The sequence below is a fragment of the Meriones unguiculatus genome, chromosome 17 (assembly GCF_030254825.1).
Source record: "Meriones unguiculatus strain TT.TT164.6M chromosome 17, Bangor_MerUng_6.1, whole genome shotgun sequence".
Taxonomy (NCBI): Eukaryota; Metazoa; Chordata; class Mammalia; order Rodentia; family Muridae; genus Meriones; species Meriones unguiculatus.
The window spans coordinates 35,852,112-35,871,597 of record NC_083364.1 but is presented as its reverse complement, the minus strand read 5'-3'; the positions used below and the strand labels follow the sequence as shown (position 1 = coordinate 35,871,597).

General features: G+C 41.7%; 1 protein-coding gene and 1 non-coding gene across 2 annotated transcripts; both read left to right on the top strand.

Moving 5' to 3' along the window:
• Nucleotides 1–183: 183 nt before the first annotated feature.
• On the top strand, nucleotides 184–17,467 carry Fbxo45 (F-box protein 45). Its single transcript, XM_021635371.2, has 3 exons — nucleotides 184–483; nucleotides 9,413–9,769; nucleotides 14,287–17,467. Exons 1-3 carry the CDS (start codon nucleotides 184–186, stop codon nucleotides 14,470–14,472), a joined length of 843 nt encoding a protein of 280 aa, XP_021491046.1. The 3' UTR covers nucleotides 14,473–17,467.
• On the top strand, nucleotides 4,408–4,548 carry LOC132648870 (small nucleolar RNA SNORA79). Its single transcript, XR_009587256.1, has one exon. It is a non-coding gene; the product is annotated as a small nucleolar RNA SNORA79 (small nucleolar RNA).
• Nucleotides 17,468–19,486: the final 2,019 nt, after the last annotated feature.

The window sequence follows — 19,486 nt, the reverse complement described above, 5'->3', positions numbered from 1 at the left end:
CTCAGTGAGGCGGGGCGCACGGCGGACGCCCCCGGGCAGGGGCGGGAGCGGTGGAGGCGCGGGCGGCTGGCGCTGAAAGGGGCGGTGAGCGAGCTACTCCCGGCTCTAGGCGAGGCTCGGCCTCCCGCGCCGAGACGGGGCGAAGCGGCGGGAGCGGCGGCCCTCGGGCCGGCTGGTGAGGCGATGGCTGCGCCGGGCCCGGGGGCTGGGGCAGCCTCGGGCGGCGCTAGCGGCGGCGGCGCGGGCGCGGGCTCGGGGTCGTCCGGGGCCGGCGGCCGGCTGCCCAGCCGGGTGCTGGAGTTGGTGTTCTCCTACCTGGAGCTGTCCGAGCTGCGGAGCTGCGCCCTGGTGTGCAAGCACTGGTACCGCTGCCTCCACGGAGACGAGAACAGCGAGGTGTGGCGGAGCCTGTGCGCCCGCAGCCTAGCAGAAGAGGCTCTGCGCACGGACATCCTCTGCAACCTGCCCAGCTACAAGGCCAAGGTGAGGGAACCCCGGGCCACGTCGAGGCCCGGCTCCTAGCCCACCCGCCGCTCTCGGATTTACCTTCAAAGCTTGAGTCAGGTGTTTCCACCTCATCCCGCCTTTCACGGCAGCAGCCAGTCAGTACCTCGCTCACTCCTCTCCATAGAGATCCTTTCTTTGGATTTTAAGTTCTGCTTCGTAACCCGCCTCACTTTTTAAAATATTAGGTGGTTTCCCATCACTCATTTCATCACTCGTTCTACTTTCCACAGTCGTTGCTCTTAAAGACAGACCACTAGCCAGTACCCTTGATCAAATATTTTCCTGGTCTCCAAGTAGACTCACGACATTAGTTCGTTTCGGTTGCTTTAAAGTGGGTTTAGTTGTGAACTTTGCGTTCACCTCTCCGTTTCCAGGCTCTAATTAATGAGCACATTTTCATAATTTTCGCTCACATTCTCTCAGGGTTACCATATTTTAACGCTTCCAAGTGAGTATAAGGCTAGGCATTCTGCTAACTTGTAAGAAAGAGACTTTAATATCATCCTCTCGTTGGCTCCCTTTAACTGATAAAACTGCCCTGTGCTACTGTTACTGATACCTTTTTCGTAGTTCTACCCAGTTGATGTCTTTTCTGTCATCTAATATGTTGATTCCTGTGTTGCTGGTGGTTTTGTTGTTCTCCTAGATTTTTGTGCCTTCATAACAAAATTAAAATGCTAAGAAACAGGTCGTGGCAGGATTCTCCAACCCCTACAAACAAAGGGCCTTGGGTTAAGATTCGTTTAGAGGATGGTAGCTCTTGAGGATAGCAGCCAGCACGAGCATATATGAAGCCGGGTGTGGTGATGCACACCTTTAATCCCAGCACTCCAGAGGCAAAGGCAGGTGCATCTCTGACTTAAAGGCCAACCTGGTCTGTATAGCAAGTTCCAGGACAACCAGAGCTAAAGAAAATGAGAGACTGCCTCAAAACAAAACAAGAAGCATATATGAGAGATGATAAAGTATGACCGAGAATGTCATAAACATCCCTTTTTAATGCTATGTTGCTAGTGAGTATCTAAGTGATTTTCTTTTTAATCTGAAATAGATGTCTTGACTGCCCTAGACTGGCTTTGTAGACAAGGCTGGCCTTAATCTCACAGAGATCCGCCTACCTCTGCCTCCCTGAATGCTGGGACTACAGGCCTCAGCCACTACTCCTGGCTTTACTATTTCTTTTAATAGACATGTATTATTATAAATGTGTATATGCAGACATATTTTATGTTTATCTTTGTGGAGAATGGGTCTCACTACGTGGTCCAGGGTGGTCTCCAACTTGCCATCTTTCTGTCTGTTTCTTGAGAGTGCTTGGGATTATGGTATGGCTTACTGCTATTGGTTTATTTTTGTATATTAAGATGAGTTTTGGTGTGATAAGAGATGTTGAATATTGAACATGTCAACATATGTTTGTTTGTTTGTTTGTTTTTCTGAGACAGGGTCTCACTATGCAGCCCATGCTGGCCTGGAACTTAACAGAAACCCACCTGTCTCTTTCTTCCAAGGCCTAAGACTAAAGTGCCGCCACTCCTGGCAAAACATTTTTTTGTATTTGTGTGCATGTCTGTTTTGTGTATGTTTTGTGTATGTGTGTGTATACAGACAGTGTCTGGAGTTAGAGACAGATGTGACCTCTCCCAACACACACTGGGACTGAATTCTGGTACTCTGGAAGATCAGGGAGCACTCTTAACTGTTTGTTTTTCTTGTTAAGGAAAAGAACATCATTTGCCAGGATCGTATTTGTGTAGAGAATGAAGTCAGTGGGTACTAATTGTATAGTAATTAATAGTAGAGTGCAGAAGACTTCAATACTGTCCTACTTTCCTTGATATTCAGAGTTTTTAACTTTAAAATTAAAATTTGCCCTCAGTGGGTCTTTCTAAGTACAAGGCCACCTGGAGCTACATAGTAAGACCCTTTCCCAAAAAGAGAAAATTTAAATTTTTCCTTAAGATTTGTTATTTTTGCCTAGTTTAAGGCTTCTGAGACTGGTATGGTAGTGCACACCTATAAACCCTGCATTGAGAGGCTGAGGCAGGAGGATCAACATGAATTTGATGCCAGCTCTGTGAGTTCCAGGCTAGCTTGAACTACAAAGTGAAACCTTGTTTCGAAAAACAAAATAAATTAATCCCTTTTTGGAATTTACTTGTGATAGTTACATTTATGTGAGTCAAGGTTTAAATAAAGGAGCTAGGACAAGGATTTAGTAGGTAAGTTGCTTGCTGGGTCAGCATGAGCGCCTGAGTTCAGTTTCCTAGCACCCATGTAAGCTAGCCTGGCATGCATCTGTTACCCCAGCTCTGGGGGCTAAAGGCAGGCAGATCCTGGGGTGTCATTCGCCAGCTAAACTAGCCAAAATCGCAGGCTTCAGGGTTAGTGAGAGACTGTCTTAAAAACTACAGTGGTGAGCAAAGTAGGAAGCCATCTAGTGCTCACATCTAGCTTAGGCACCGAGTAAGTACACACATCCCTCCACCACACACATAACACAAAAGAGTCACAGAGCAAGTAATAGATGCTGTATTCATAGGAGATAAGCATCAGCAGAAGTGACCTGTCCCCCTTTGTCTGCTGTCCTGCTGGTACCCAGCTCTCCTTAGAAGCAGCCTAAATTGATACTAGCTTTTTATCTTTCCAGAAAGATTTTGGTGTTCACAAGTTTCTAATACTTTAACTTTCTGCTATGTGTACCGCAGCTACAAGGTGGGCTTGTACTTCTCCTGTGTTGTTTTAGGTGACTACTTTGAGTAGGGAAGGTTAATTTCGGAGCACTCAGAGAGTCTAGAAGTCCTTAGATTAGTTGAGGGAAATGTATAGAAATAACTGGCATGGCACACATGGCTCCTTAGTGGAGTGTGGGAACACTAGAGGTTCATGGAAGGGAAAAGCTTAGGAGTTGAGTGGAGAATTAGAAAAGGTTGATGTTACCAAGCTGAACTTTAAGATGAGGTGATTTGAAAATTTTATTAAAAACTTGGCAGAACAAATGAGGAAAGCAAAAATGCAAACTCTTCCAATACTTTGCCTTATGGGAATTACATTGTAGTTGAGGGCATGTACATGCATGCGTGTGTGCCTGCTTGTCTTCTTTCTTTCTTTCTTTCTTTCTTTCTTTCTTTCTTTCTTTCTTTCTTTCTTTCTTCAAGGGATTGAATACCTGCTAGCTACAGCCCTAGCCTGGAGGGATAGTTATTAATCTGATAATTTCAGTTGTAAAACTGCGTCTGGTAAGTGTTATGAATGAGAGTTGCATGCTGTTCTGAGTGTAAGTAATGGAGGATTTAAATAGGTATCGAGGTCAGGAAGGCTTTCTTATGAGACATGATGCATAAGTTCAGTGAGACCTGAAAGATAAGGATAAAGAGGCCAAGAGGAGCAAGAAGAGCCTCTTAGGAGGGGCTCTGGCTAGTATGAGAGACGAGAGGAATGTCAGTAGTTGCCCTGAGAGAACGTGGATGATGCTGGTTTGAGCGAGATGAAAAGGAGGGGGACAAACTATAGTGAAGCCATTTCTAATTGTAAGCAAGAAAGATGGAGGCAGGGATTGGTGATTTGATTAGTTTGTTATTTTTGACCTCAGGCCTGGTGGTGGTGGTGGTGGTGGTGGTGGTGGTGGTGGTGGTGGTGATGGTGATGGTGATGGTGATACACGCCTTAATCCCAGCACTCAGGAGGCAGAGGCAGGTGGATCTCTGAGTTCAAGCCCAGCCTGGTCTACAGAATGAGTTCCAGGACAGCCTGGGGTACAGGGAAACCTTGTCTGAGGGGGGAAAAATGACTTTAGAATGGAAAACAGGTAGAAAGGGACTTTGGATGTGGTAGAACAATTAGAAAGTAGATAGCAAAGGAGGAGAGAGATGGACGACTTAGGAAAGAGTCTACAGAATTTGATGACTGTTCCTCCTGTTGCCTTTAGCTATGGCACTAGGATTTTAGGTCATCATAAATTAAATTTGATTTTTTTCACTCAGAGAATATTAAGATATTGGTTATCTGTATATTCTCTGAAATTTGCGGGATCAAACAATTTTTAAAAAGAATTTGCAGATTTTGACAGTAGTTTTGAAATAGAGATGAGGAAGGAGGAGCTAAGGATGACTCCTATGTATTTGGCTTCCTTAATATCAGAATTACTTGAGCTAGAGGTTAGAGGAGTGACAGCAAGTTCACTTATAGGAAAGCAGAATTCATAGTATTTTTGAGATATCCAACAGATTTCAGATAGGCAGCTCCTGGTCGCCAAGGACTAGAGGAGCTCTAGGCTAAAGATAGTCATTTCTAGTTGGATTGAATGAAGGGAAATATGATCGTGAAGGTGACCTGGAACTAGATATGTCATGGAAAGCCTTTTGTGTATAAGTTGGGCTCTGATCTGCAACTGGAAAAACCATAAAAGTTTAAACAGAAGAACAGTGAAGAAAAGCTGTGTTTTAAAAAGACTAGGCCATGAGATGCAGAGGGCACATAGAAGAGAGAAGGACATGACTGAGAGCTGTCACAGAGAGCAATTCCACATAGGTGACAGCTGACAGGGTGAGTCAAATAGAACACCCAAGATGCCTGGGCAACAGAAGGTCTAGGGTGAGGATAGGAAGTGTTCAGGTGGCTCATTTTGTTCTCCTTCCGTTCCCTACCTTTCGTCTCTCTTTCCATGCTATAGCTCAAACTAGGACCTGATACATCTACACCCCCCAGTTCCAGAAAAGTTCTTTTTTATAACTCATGTTTTACCTCTCTCCAAGGAGCATTGCTTATCCCAGATACTTTGCATCTAAATTTCAGAGTTATATCCTAAGCTGGGTCTTTTTGACTTTTAGAAACAGAGTTTGTTGAGGGGGCCAGTTATTCTGGAGAGTGAGGGTGGGCTGGTGAGCTGAGGGAAAATTGTGCACTCAAAAGCCCTAAGCTAGGTCATAATGCTGTTGAAATAGAAAATCTAGGTTGGCTGGGTACAGTGGTACATGCCTGTAATCCTAGAACTCTGGGAGACAGAGGCAGGCAGATCTCTGTGAGTTTGAGGCCAGCCTGGTCTACAATGCAAGTTCAAGACAGCCAAGGCTACACAGAGAAACCCTGCCTGGAAACAAACAAACAAACAAATAAATAAATAAATTTAGGTTGTTCAGAAACTATGACTTCAATTTTTTTATTTGTTTGTTTTTTCAGTAAAACTCATTTTATTACTAATAAGGCTGTGATGCATAGACATGTAAGAATGTTTGTTTGTTTTTAAGATAGGATTTGTTTCTCTGGGTAGGCCTGGCTGTCTTAGAACTTATAAACCAGGATGTCCTCAAAACTCAAAAGATCCAACTTGCAGTGCCTCCTGAGTGTTAGAATTAAACACATACTTGGCCTTAAAATTTATTACTTGGGTATTTTTCCTTTTTTTTTTTTTTTTAATTTCTCAGTATTTGTCATTCCCACTCTGCTTCCCCTCCCTTAACAGCATGATTGTCTGCAATCAGACTGGTTGCGCAGAGGGATAGGGAGTCAGGGTGATGGAGATCTCAGGTGACTGCTGGGTGCATGGAGAAACATACTTCTTGGAAGGCAGGCTTCATTGAGCAGCTCCATTAATTGACAGGAACAAAGACCAGGGCCAAGGTGCTGGGAGGCCTTATTTGCATGAAGAGGAATTTCAGGTGCTTGCCGGACATGGCCTTATAAGGAGAGAGGAAATTTAACCTGTAACCTGGCCTCCAAGCTACATGACCATCTCAGGGGTGTCAGAGGTGGGGACCAAAAGGTTATGTGTGTAGGGCCAGGTCAAGGAGGGAATGGTCCTACTACTGGCAGTCTCAAGATGAGATTTTCGGGGTTTGAAAATGTTCCACATTTGTTCTTAAAACAAAGACCAGTAATGTAATCATGATACTACTGTCATCTAAAAACAACAACAACAACAAAACTGACAGTAATTTCTTTTGGTTTTTTAAGACAGGGTTTCTCTGTGTAACCTTGGTTGTCCGGGACTCCCTTTATAGACTAGGCTGGCCTTGAACTCACACAGGTCCTCCTGTACTGACACCCAGAGTGCTGGGTTTACAAGTGTGTACCACCTCTGCCTGGCTGACAGTAATTTCTTAATACAAAGATTGCAGTATTGTCTCATAAATGTGAAATAATTATAGTTTAATTTATAATTTAATCAGTATCTGTATATGTTTTTATGACAAGGAGTTGATAAGTCTTTTATGGCTCTCTTGATTGATTCAATTCCCTATTCCTGCCCCTGCAACTTATTTGTTACCATCCTAAGTTTCTCACTTCATTGCCATGTTATTGCTTTCTCTCCTTCCCATTTCCTGTAGACTCCACAGTATAGAGTCTTTAGATTATGGTAGATTTTGGTGGTTTTAAAATTTTTGTTTGTTTGTTTGCAAAATACTTTTTTACTAGGATCACAAGTTTCGAGGTGTAGTTGAAAACAAGATCCTTATAGTTATGTGTTGTATGGTGCAGACAATACTGAATGGGAATTCGGGAGAGAAGAACGGTGGGAATTGGTGGTCCTCACTAAGAATATGTTCATAGAGATGGTGGTAGAGAGCATAGGAAGAGGACAGCAGATAGGCACTAGGAGCTAGGCAGGGCAGGTGGGAAAGGAAGTCCAGCAGCCTGCTCTGGAAGATGTTGGAGCTAGGCAGAACCTACAGTTGCTGTGGTGCTATGTGTGGAGCTATCAAAAGTTATTAGCTGGCTGAGAGTCAGGGAAAATACTGTATAGAAAGCTCTGGAAAGAATTTAAGGTTAAGGAGTGAGTTTGTAGACTTCTAGGGGACAAAGGGAGTCACTAAAAATAAATGTGGTAGAATCAGTTGAGGAAGAGATTGTCAATATTACTTGTAACAAAGGGAAAAATTAGAGAAAAAGCAACTGAAATTTGTAAGAATTGGGGAATAGGTTGTGAAGAAACATTAATTTAATATTATTATGAGGACTTAATTCTCTTCATGCTGTGCTTTTGTTTGGATATTTTCCTCCCGTGTTTACTGATTTTTTTTAGGTGCCTAAAAGCATATGGAAGGGCTAGAGAGATAGCTCAGCTTAAGAGCACATGCTGCATCCTTGTCAGATGGCAGATGAGTGCCTTGAACGCAGGTTTCATGGAATCTGATTCCCTCATCTCACAGGCACTGATCTCATGCACACACGTGCATGCACACAGGTACACACATACCATGCCACACAAACACATAACTTCAGAATATATAAACGAAACAGGTAGGAAAAACATTTCAGGACTACTTCATTTGTCTATTTTTCTTATGGAAACAATAACCTGAAAAAGTGATTACTCTGTGCAGTGCAGGGCAGCAGTGAAACAATAGTGCTGGCTATTGAGAAAATTAACTCTTGACCTGGGGACTAGGTACAAGGCTCTTTCTGGGTCCCTGTACTTACTAGCTATTGCCCTTTAGGTCCATAACCTCATCCCCCCGCTCTTTTTTTTTTTTTCCAGACTTATTTGTTTTCACTTTATGTGTATGGGTGTTCTGCCTGCATGTATGTTCATGCACCACATGCATTCAGTGTCCCCAGGGACCAGAAGAGGGTGTCAGGTCCTTTGGAACTAGAGTTGCAATGTGGGTGGTAGGAATTTCAGTTGGTTCCAAGGCCTTCTGCAAGAGCAACTGCTGAGCCATCTCTCCAGCCCTGAAGAAGAGGTTTAAAAAGTAGAATAGAAACAGAAAAGTTGTGTGTGTATGTGTGTTTTCTTGAGACAGGGATTTTCTGTGTATGTCTGTCTGCCCCATAACTTACTCTGTAGACCAGACTGGCCTCAAACTCAGGAGCAGTCTGCCTCCTGAGTGCTGGGATTAAGGGTGTGTACCACACCTGGCTCCCAAGTTTTATATCTTTTTATTTAGTAATTTTTTATTTTGGCTTTTTGTAGACAGACATCTGGCTTTCTTCTGGTTGAATTTGTGTGCTGCCTAGGTGATGTGACTTGAAACAGTGAGAGTGGTGATGTAATTCACTCACATCTCCTTGCATGTGCTGGGCTAGCACTCTGTCAGTGATCCCAGCCCTGGTGTGTAGCCCAGGCTGGCCTCAGACTTGATATAACCTTGAACTTCAGATCCTTCTACCTCTTCCCTAGCAGTGATTACAGCGTGTGCTACACTAGATTATAATTCTTTTTGATCATAGCCTTGACAGTGTGAAAACTGCATCGCTTAAGTGTAAGTAAAAGTAAAGAAAGCGGTTTGCTGAATTTCCATACGCCGTCTACAAGGCTTCACCAATGACTCATGACAGATCTAGTTTCATGTTTACTTCACTCTGCCTCTGGCTGTTTCAAAGCAATTACCATATATCATTACTTATGCATAAACATTTCAGGAATTTCTTGTACATGTCCTTGTACTTTAGAGAAAAAATAGTGTATATGTGTATGTTTTGAAGTTTTAAGTTTACTTGTAGAAATTATACTACAGTTTGGGATTTGGTCAGTAAGACAGTCGGATTGTTCCTTCTTTCTTTGGATAGAGTCTCTCTCTGTTTCCCATGTTCATCTTAAACTGGCTCAAGTGATTACAGTAGTTAGACCTGCCTAGCTCTAGCTAGGAGTTATTTTTAACAGGGTACAATATCTAATGTTAGTTTTCCAAAAAGAAACTTGAGTCATTATTTGGAAATAGTGTCTTATTTAAAAGTTAATAATCATATTGTTTGTAAAAACGAAGCCTTAGGTTTTTGGCTTGGGGAAAGGGAGAGAGATGGGGTTTTGCTAAGTAGCTCAGGCCGGCCTTGAAGTTTTAATCCTGCTTCAGCATCCCAGAGGGCTGAGATTACAGGTGTGAGTCACCACATTTAGCTTGCTGCATTTTAATACTTAAGAAAAATCAAGTTTATTCTTCCTTTGTTCTGTTGCTTGTGTTTTTAGGTACGTGCTTTTCAACATGCCTTCAGCACTAATGACTGCTCCAGGAATGTCTACATCAAGAAGAATGGCTTTACATTACATCGGAACCCCATCGCTCAGAGCACCGATGGTGCAAGGACCAAGATTGGTTTCAGTGAGGGTCGCCACGCCTGGGAAGTATGGTGGGAGGGCCCTTTGGGCACTGTGGCAGTGATAGGGATTGCTACGAAACGGGCCCCCATGCAGTGCCAAGGTTATGTGGCCTTGCTGGGGAGTGACGACCAGAGCTGGGGCTGGAATCTCGTGGACAATAATCTGCTACATAATGGGGAAGTCAATGGCAGTTTCCCACAGTGCAACAATGCACCAAAATACCAGGTGAGAGGCGCTCTTTCCTCAGGGTGGGCCATTTCAAATCGCACCTTAGTTTGCTTAAAATGTGACCTTCTTATGCAGCCACTATGGAGTTTTGTCTTTGTTTAGCAATTTTTAAATAAATGGTAGAATGTTGTATGTCAGTATTTCTTAATACATATGTGAGAAATCCATCTTTGCTCTGGATCAGAGGTTGCCAAGCTTTTTCTGTTGAGGCCATATTTAAGGCTTTGCTGTTGATGTGTCTCAGAAACACTTTCAAGTTGGTATAGTACCACATCAGCTATAGATAATGTGAATGAAGAGGCATGGTGAACTTCAGAAGACTACATTTATGCTGCAAGACCAGTTTGGCCCAGGAGCTGCAGTGTGTTGGTTCGTGTTCAAGACTGTCATCTTTCCTGTCAGGAGAAATCCAGGGTTGTTTTGTTTTGTTTTTCTTGTCACCTCATCAAAACAAATGCATGTATATACATATACAAGCATATTCACTCTGTTTCTTACTAATAATATGTGGATTCAAAGTCCTTGGGGGTATCGGTGTTTTCTGTAGAGACAAACAAGTTCAGGTAAACTGCTATATTATTTTATTTTTCATATCTTAAATGTTTTCAAATTTTATTTGATTGGTGTGGGTGTTTTGTCTGCATGTATTTCTGTGTACCATGTGCATTCCTGGTGCCCCTGGAGGCCAGAAGAGGAAGTCAGATCCCCTAGCATTGTAGTTACATACATAACTAGTTGCTCTTCCAGGAGACCCAGGTTCAATTCCCAGCACCCATAGCAGCTCACAACGAACTGTCTAGAACTCCAGTTCCCAAGGATCTGATGCTCTCTTCTGGCCTTCACAGGCAAAACACCCATACACATAAAAAATAATGATAATAAAATATTAGCTCTGGCACACCATTGTAAAAGGTAAAATATGTATCTGTTTTCTGAAGTGCAAAAGCTGCAAGGTTTTCTTTCATAAACTCATATTCTTGTTGTCTGTTTGGGTTCTGTATATGTCCTACAGGGAGGAATGTTCAGTTTTATCACTGAACATGAACTCATCACTTTAGGTACAGTGAAAATTCCGACGACCGTGTTTTCAGAGGTTTTTGGTTTTTTGTTTTTTTCCTTTTTTTTTTTTTTTTTGTTTTGTTTTGTTTTTTGTTTTTGAGACAAGGTTTCTCTGTGTATAGCTTTGGCTGTCCTGGAACTCACTCTGTAGACCAGGCTGGCTTGGTATAGCACACCGTTAGTCCCCATAGGCAGGCAGATTTTTGAGAGTTCAAAGCCAGCCTCGTCTACAGAACAAGTTCCAAAACAGCCAGAGCTATACATAGAGAGACCCTGTCTCAAGATGTGTCTGTGCGTGCACTTGCTTGCTTGTGTGTGTGTGAGTATACACTAGTTTTATTCTCTACATATGGCCTCTTTTGAGTTTCCATATGTGCTTAAAAACAACATTTATTCTTTTCTTAGATGGAATAGTCTGTAAATCATAGGTCAAAACGGTTAATACAGTTTAAGTCATCTGTAATTGCCAGTGATTTGTATTTGTTCTTTTACTGAGAAAAGCCTTGAAGTCTCCAACTATGCTCTCTACCTAGTTTGTCTGTTTTTCTTTTGGGTCTGGCAGGTTTTGCTTCGTTGACCTAAAGTCTCTAATTGTTTGTTATTATAAGTGACCCTTGACTCTCCCAATAGTCCTGTGTTTGAGTCTGTATTGTCTGACTTAATGTAGCCATTCCAAGTTTTCATGGAACACTATGACAAAAAAAATCCCTCCAGCCCTTTGTTTTTGAACTCTATCTTGTTATTAACATGGGACCCTTAAATAGTATGTGGCTGAGTCTTTGTTATTTAACAGCATTTCACAGTCTGTCTTTTGAGAGTTTGGTCCATTTGCACATATTATAGTTGTTGGACCATTTAATAGTATTTTTGTGATCCTTTTATTCCTCATCTACAACTCTTGTTTCTCTTTATTTTTTTGTTTGTTTTTGAGACATGGTCTCACTGTGTGTCCTTAGCTGGCCTGAAACTCACAGATACGCACCAACCTCTGATTCTCAAGTGCTGTAATTAAAGGTGTCCATCACCATGCTTGGCACTCTGCCTTTGATTGCACAATTTCTATTGCTCTGGCTTCAGGGCCACTGCCAATTTATTCTACCATCTCAACTTGCTGTTGAACCAGGCTAATGAGTTCTGGCTGTTGTAGGCTTTAGATCTAGATTTCATTTGATTGCTTTTTCTGTCTATTTCTCTATTGAGATTTCTTATTTATTTAAATCTTTGGACATATTTTGACTACCTGTAATATACCAGTGTGTATGTGCGTGTGTGTATGTGTATATATATATATACATTATATATGCATATAATAACCGTATATACTCTGATTCTTTGTCAAATTAGAAAGCCTAGTCCAGGTTGAGTCAGTTTCTTTTGATTTCCCACCACTTCGAGAGTCATACTTTTCCTGTTTTATCCTAGTGAATTTTTTTTTTCACTGAAAATTGGATGTGTGTGGAATGTCTTTTTTTTTTTTTTTTTTTTCTAGAAACTGCTTTATTTTTTGGAACTTACAGGTTTTCTAGAAAAGGTGAATGTTGCCTTGTTAGTACTCGAGGCCATCAACTTCATGGCTCTGTGGTATGCAGGAGCCCCTTTCGCTCTGGTCTTCTAGGCCTTTCTGCTTTCTCAGCCCATGCTTTTCCTGCCATCTCTGTGATCTCACGTGCAGTTGGATGGGGTTTGTTTTCAGATTTGGATGTTCCCTCTTTTTTTGCTTATTTTTATGCTGTCTCGTTGTTCTGCCACCCACTTTATTTTTTGTTTGTTTGTTTTGAATTTTCGAGACAGTGTAGCCCAGTGTGTCCCTAACTGTTAGAACTCACTCTGTAGACCAAGCTGGCCTCAAACTTGAGCTCCACCTGCCTCTGCCTCCCAAGTACATTTATCCACTGCTGCCAACACTAGTGAGACTTTTGCTTTTTGGTTCCTTTACTGTGAACATACATGCTGCATGTTCTAAGGTGAAGCAAACTTGTGAATTTCAGTAGGATTAGTTGTGTCATCATCTTTTTTTAATGTTCTTTTTCTGAAAAAATTACTTATTTATTTGTATGTACAGTGCTGTTTTGCTTGCATGTCTGTCTGTGTGAGGGTGTTGGATCCCTTGGAACAGGAGTTACAGATAGTTGTAAGCTACCATGTGGGTGCTGGCAGTTGAACCTGGGTCCTTTGAAAGTATAACCAGTGCTCCTAACCTCTGAGCCATCTCTTCAGCCTTAGTTGTGTCTTTTTTTTTTTTTTTAAGATTTATTTATTTATACATATGAGCACTCGATTTGCATGTATGCCTGAATTACAGAGGAGAGGATCAGATCCTATTATAGATGGTTTTGAGCCACCACATGGTTGCTGGGAATTGAACTCAGGACCTCTGGAAGAGCAGACATTACTCCTAACCACTGAGCCATATCTCCAGCCCTAGTTGTGTCTTCTTAGTTTAGTCTGCTGCAAAATAGGGCTAATTCTGAGACTGATGAAAGGACTCTAGGATAATAAGCAGTGTTGCTTGGCAGACCAGGAGCTTTGTTTGTATTTGGTAGGTAAGCACAGTAAACAAAATTTAGAGGACCATAATAAGATTAGATGTGTTAGTGGTCAATTGGGCAAAGAGTGGATAAAAGCAGATGTTGGTGGTCATTTGTGACAGGAAATAAATGAAGGCAGTTAGTGACAGCAGCAGGAGTTACTATAAGCAGGATGTATTAAATCCCAATTATAAATCTTAGGATTTTCTAATGTTCTCCCCTTTTGGAGACAGGAGCTCATGAGCCTAGCTGGCCTTGGTCACACTGTGTAGCTAATGGTGACCTTGAAGTTCTGTCTTCCAACTTCTACCTCCCAAGTGCTGGAATTACTAGTATGCACTGTCATTTCCATTTTATGTGGTGCTGAGGATTGAACCCAGAGCTTGATAGCAAGCAGCCTATAGAAGAGCTCTCTGACTAGTCCTAGTCTCCATTCCTCAGCATACCATGCACATTTCTTTATAGTGGCAAACTATAAAAAATGACAGTCTTACTCATTCAAGATGGGAGAAATACTAGATGTATTGAGTTGCAGTTTAAACAGTCAGTGCTGCTTTCCCTTTTTAAAGCCAGGCATGGTGGCATAGGCTCATGCCTTTAATCCCAGCACTTGGGAGGCAGAGGCAGGAGAATCTCTGAGTTCAAGGCCAGCCTGGACTACAGAGTTAAGTTCCAGGGCAGCCAGACTATACAGATAAACCCAGTCTCAAAATACAAACAAACAAAAACTCAAAATAAGCATTTATGTTAAGAATAATATGTTCCTTCTTGAAGCTCTTTACCCCGATCTAGAAATTCCCTTTCTCACTTTCAGAGATAACTTAGAAGATATATGTGCTGTAATTTTCCTCTGTCTAATTTGTGTCCTCTTTCTTTTAGCCATGCCTTCGGTGAATACCCTGCTAACCTTGTGCTGTCTGTTTACAGATAGGAGAGAGGATCCGCGTCATCCTGGACATGGAGGATAAGACTTTAGCTTTTGAGCGTGGGTATGAGTTCCTGGGGGTAGCCTTTCGAGGACTTCCAAAGGCCTGCTTATACCCAGCAGTCTCTGCGGTATATGGCAACACAGAAGTGACTTTGGTTTATCTTGGAAAACCTTTGGATGGATGACAGTGGCTTTCTGGGAAGAAGGACAGTGGAGAAGAGATCTACTTGTGGAAAGTAGAACCATGAAGTGATAGTATCATGTGTGCATGCCCAGGAAACACCCTGAAAACACATGAAGTTGAGAACTGGAGAAGCAACTCTACAGCAGATATGATCGTAGTGTTTCCTCTTTCCACTGGGCCAGAAAATCCTCAGGGTTGCAGTTGGTTGAGTGGGCAGTTGACATATGCATGTTGCCACGGTCTCTCTACGTTAGCAGTGTGTTACTTCCAGCTTAAAGGTGAGCGTGTAGAGATGCTATAGGAGGGAATCGCAAGATTTTATATAGTGTTTATGGAGAAGGCTGGGTTCCATCTTACAACTGCCTGCTCTTTCTCCAGTCCCTTTATTTCCAGCCAGCTTGACTTAGAAAGTATGAAACTGGCTGGGTTTTATTTAATATTTTTAATATATTGAGAAGCATGGTCTGCCTGGACTGCACTTCTCTAGCAATGAGAAATAAAATTGTGCAGCTATTTTAAAAGTTGTATATATAATGTGTGTAAAAACTGTAAAAAAAAAAAAAAGGACAAAGGGATTGCTTTGTTCTAGTTCAATTTCTTTAAAATCACTACATGGTACAAAATTAGAGTGACATTTGGGGACAGTAGGGTAACACAAGAAGAGGAGACATGTTGTGCTGGTTCATTTGATAATGTTTTGGGCTTATAGTCCATGGCTATAACAGAATTATGATAAAGGTTCCTTAATTGGCTAAAGACTAGGGAAACAGATCTACTTATAATTACGCATATGCCAACAAGGTTGATTCAGATGTAATAGGAATGTTTGTCTCTTGGCATCTGGCTATAGTTTTGGCCTTCTGAGAAAACTGGTCTCCACACAGTACAGTCTCAGCTGCTCTTACAGTACTCAGTATGAGCTCTGGTGTGAGCTCTGATACTGTAAACCCTGGGAGAACACATGGTCAGCGGTTCTTTTATTTCTGAACTTTATAATACTGTAGATGTTATGAAGAATTTTTGATTTCATATTGTTTACATTATACAACAATTGAAGCCTCAAAGTCTCCATTGAGGCTGTCAACAAAATGTTTACTCGCCCATCTGAAACAGTGCCAGCTTGAACCAGGTTAAGAATATTCTTAATCACCTAGGCATTGCCCCCATGGGACTTAATGCTGAAAACTTCAGGTTGGCAACAATTTGAAAGTTTCATTGGAAAGAATTGAACATTACTTCCTATTTGACCCATAAATTGTCTCACTAATACTCTGGAATTAATAATTCTACATATGAACTGAGGTTGTTGGTTTTTTCCTTTGTTTTCCTTTTGTTAGAACAGAAACATCTTTCTGTATAAAAGTATAATTAATATGGTCCAGATACATAAGAATTGATGAAGGCAAGTAAAATCTTTGTACTTTTTACATGATTGCTCTATGTATATTTTGTTCTAAATCTAATAAAATTAGGGACAGTGAGCAGCTTGCTGGGATTCTTGGGTCTTTGAGAATTGAACTTGTCAGTACTGCTATGAAGCAGGAGGCTTCGGCCTTGGGTCAGTCTGCAGCTGCCTCCTGAAAGGTCATAGGTATTTATTGTGTATTTGTTATATTGCTTGAAAAGAGAACTGTGTTAAAGATCCTTTTTGATGGTCTGTATCAAAAAGAAACCTGTACAAAGTAGAACTATATGTTAAACATATTTGGGAAGATAGCTGGCCCAGGAATTGTTTTGTTTTTCTTGTTTTTGTGGGAGTTTTGTTTCGTTTTCTTTTTCTGGTCTAGTACAACTCAATTTGGTGGCATTTAAAATTTGTTTAAAGTCCTGGTTAAGGATGAAGATTGACTAGTTAAAAGGTATTGACAGTCCTTACATACTTGCTGTATCACAGGTTGTGACGGTTCCTCAAGCTTCTATGAGTTTGGTTTATAACTTCTGTTTTTGTCTTGTCAGTAAATGTTCATTTGCAACAGATTTTTGAAGGTGCTGACTGGAAAACGAAATCACATGGTTATTCATTCTTTATTGAACCTAGAATCTGATAATTACCTAATTGTTTGACACCAAGCCTTTCTTTCTGTGTTGTGTTTTGTTTTTGTTTTTTAAAAGACTGGTTCTCAGTGTGTATCTCAAGCTGTCCTTGAACTCACAGTGATCTGCCTGCATCAGAATCCCCAGTACTGGGATTAGAGGTATATGCCACCATTCCCAGAACAACACGCCATTCGTAGCTGAAAAATTTGAATGTTCCTAGTTAGGATGAGCATCAAGAAAATGGAGAACCTTCATTTATAGCCTGATCTGTTTGTGACTAGAGACCAATAGTGGCTATCCAGATCGTTAAGGCAAACTGCTCAGTGCTGAAGGAGATTGTGTTGTCATTGGTGCTTAAAGAACATATGGAAGAAAACAGTTGTACCTGAAGACTGAGCATAAGTCACCTAAACCAGTGCAGCTCAAGTTTGGCTGGATTTTGGAGTGGCTTAAAATTACTAAGCTTAGGCTCCATATCCTGATTCTGGTGTTGGAACTGGGATATGTTCTAACTGTAAGGATTTAAAAATGCCCTGGTTTCAGAGGTTGAGAGCAGTTGTGCTAAGTTTCGTGTAGAGTTTTCACATCTACAAAGTAGGAAATTCTTGCTCCCCTCGCTACCTCACAAGGACACAGAGGGTACAAGAGAAAATGCTGAGAGTGTTAGTGTTGTTGGTTAAAATGCCACAGAAATGCAGCTATCTCTTACATTTCAACTGCAGCTGTGATCAGGAAAACGTGATTGAATTTGTCGTCGACGTGGGGCCTCTTCTGTCATTCTTTGAGGAAGCATGCAGGAGCAGAGCAAATGTTAGTTACTATTATCCTTATTCACTATGGTCTTCTGTCCTCCTTGAGATAGGCTGTTATAATTACCTGGGTTTTCATAGGAAAGAAATATTAAGGCTTAACTCTGTACTGCTCATTGGTCATATTTCATTAAAAGTTCATTCGAGGAAGTCTGTGTTAGTGGATGTCATTTCATAGTTGCCATGATTTTCTTCATCGTTGACTTCTGAGTGTCGGACCATTTCTCTCATCTCTCATTTTTACTCAAGTAAGCTTAAATACAGATTTGACAGAGCATCTGAAGCAAGTTCACTTGTGTGTTTGAAATGGCTCCTTATTGAGGTGTCTCCTGCCTCTTGGGTCAGAGAAGTTGACTGGGAAACTTGAAAAACAGCAAAGACCTAAACTTTACATAAATTACTGTTAACATCATTATTTTTTATATCTTTTAATCATTTTAAGAAATAACAGCTTGATGAGACAGAAATTAAGGCATTTTCGAAAGTATTGAAAAGATTTCACAAGCCGAGATTGCCATGCTGAGACTGTGTGGGCAAAGTCACTTTGGTGACCGTTAGAATAGTCCATGTCCAACACAAATGTTGCTCCCCCCATAGCATTTTCTTCAGCACCCCCTCAACGGGGTCTCTCCTTCCTTGAAATTTTCCTAGTTTTATTTTGAATACATACTTGACTCAAACTGCGGGCCTTACACCCTGCTCCTAAGTGTTGATTACTTATTGGTGTCTAGTTCCCCTACATGGTCATAGCATCTTGGGTGCAGTCTTTGTGCCCAGACTCTAAGCTTAGCAAGTAGGGGTTTACATACTCTGTGGAAAAGAACAAGAATTAGGAACAAAGGCTTCTAAATGTACAGACCAAAGTCTAATCAAAGACAGATGAGGAAGAAATGCTGTGTGGATAGATGGCCTTCAGGTGAGGCAGGAAGGCATGGGGTGCAAATCTGAGTGAGTGAAGCAGCTGTTACTGTCGGTGCTTTTTGTTCACCCCCTTTCTTCAGAAAGACTGGTAAAATGGCTTCTAGTTCTCCGTGTAGATTTTAGATTTATTTAGAGTAGAATTGAGAGTATTGTGTTGGGAGGTGTGGCGGGGGATCCGTTTTGCCTTAGCTTCCTAATGAAAAGTTAAAACTGGGGCTGGCAAGGTGGCTCAGCAGATAAAGGTACCTGCCACCAAGCCCTCTGGGACCCACATAGTTGGAAGGAGAGAGCCAACTCCCCGAAGTTGTCCTTCACGCCCAGGCTGTGGTCCACACATGCATGTCCTCTTGCAGACAAAATAAAATGTGAAAGTAAATGTTGAAGAGAAAGCTAGTGTCTGCATAGGGATCTAGCTCAGCTGTGGAGCGCATGCCTAGCATGCAGAAGGCCCTGGCTTCATTCCCCAGCATCACAAACAGGCAACAAAATGCTAATGTCAGAAGTTTAATTCTAAGCCTGTTATAACGGGAGTAGGCTAGACATCTTTGTTTTAACATGGCTGACTCGCTTCCTTTCCCAGTCTGTGTTTAAAGAGATTTTCTGCGTGCCTTTGTTGGCATGTATTCACTGCAAGGATGAAGGGTTTTGTCATGCTGTTTTCATCTGTGTGTCATACACTTTGTTCACATTCTTCCCATTCCCTTTGAACCCCCTCTAGCCCGTCTCTCTTGACGTCATTTGTGTGTGCATTTAAGTCTACACTCTGCATATGGTGGAAAATGCAGTCTTTGAGTCACCATTTTTAATGGGTTTTGGGATAGTGCATCAGTCATACAGCCTATATCTCTGGAGGTTGGGGTACAGCTTCACTTTTTCTCTTTGTGTTTTTTTTTTTTTTTGTTTTGTTTTGTTTTGTTAGGGTTTTTTGTTTTTGTTTTGTTTTGTTTTGAGACAGGGTTTCTCCTGTAACCCGCTTTGTAGACCGGCTGGCCTTGAACTCACAGAGATCTGCCTCTGCCTCCCCAAGTGGTGGGATTAAAGACATGCGCCACCACGCCCGACTATATCTTCACTCTGAAGGAAAGAAGGCTTAAAAGTTGGAATGAACATTGTCAGTGCCAGTCATTTCTAGCCAAGGTTTCCAGAGCGGTGAAGGTATCCACACTTGATCACTTCCTGATAAGGGAGCGGCTGAGTGCTGTCCATCCGTTCAGAGCACAACCTACTGTGAAGTCAGGGCCTCCGCAG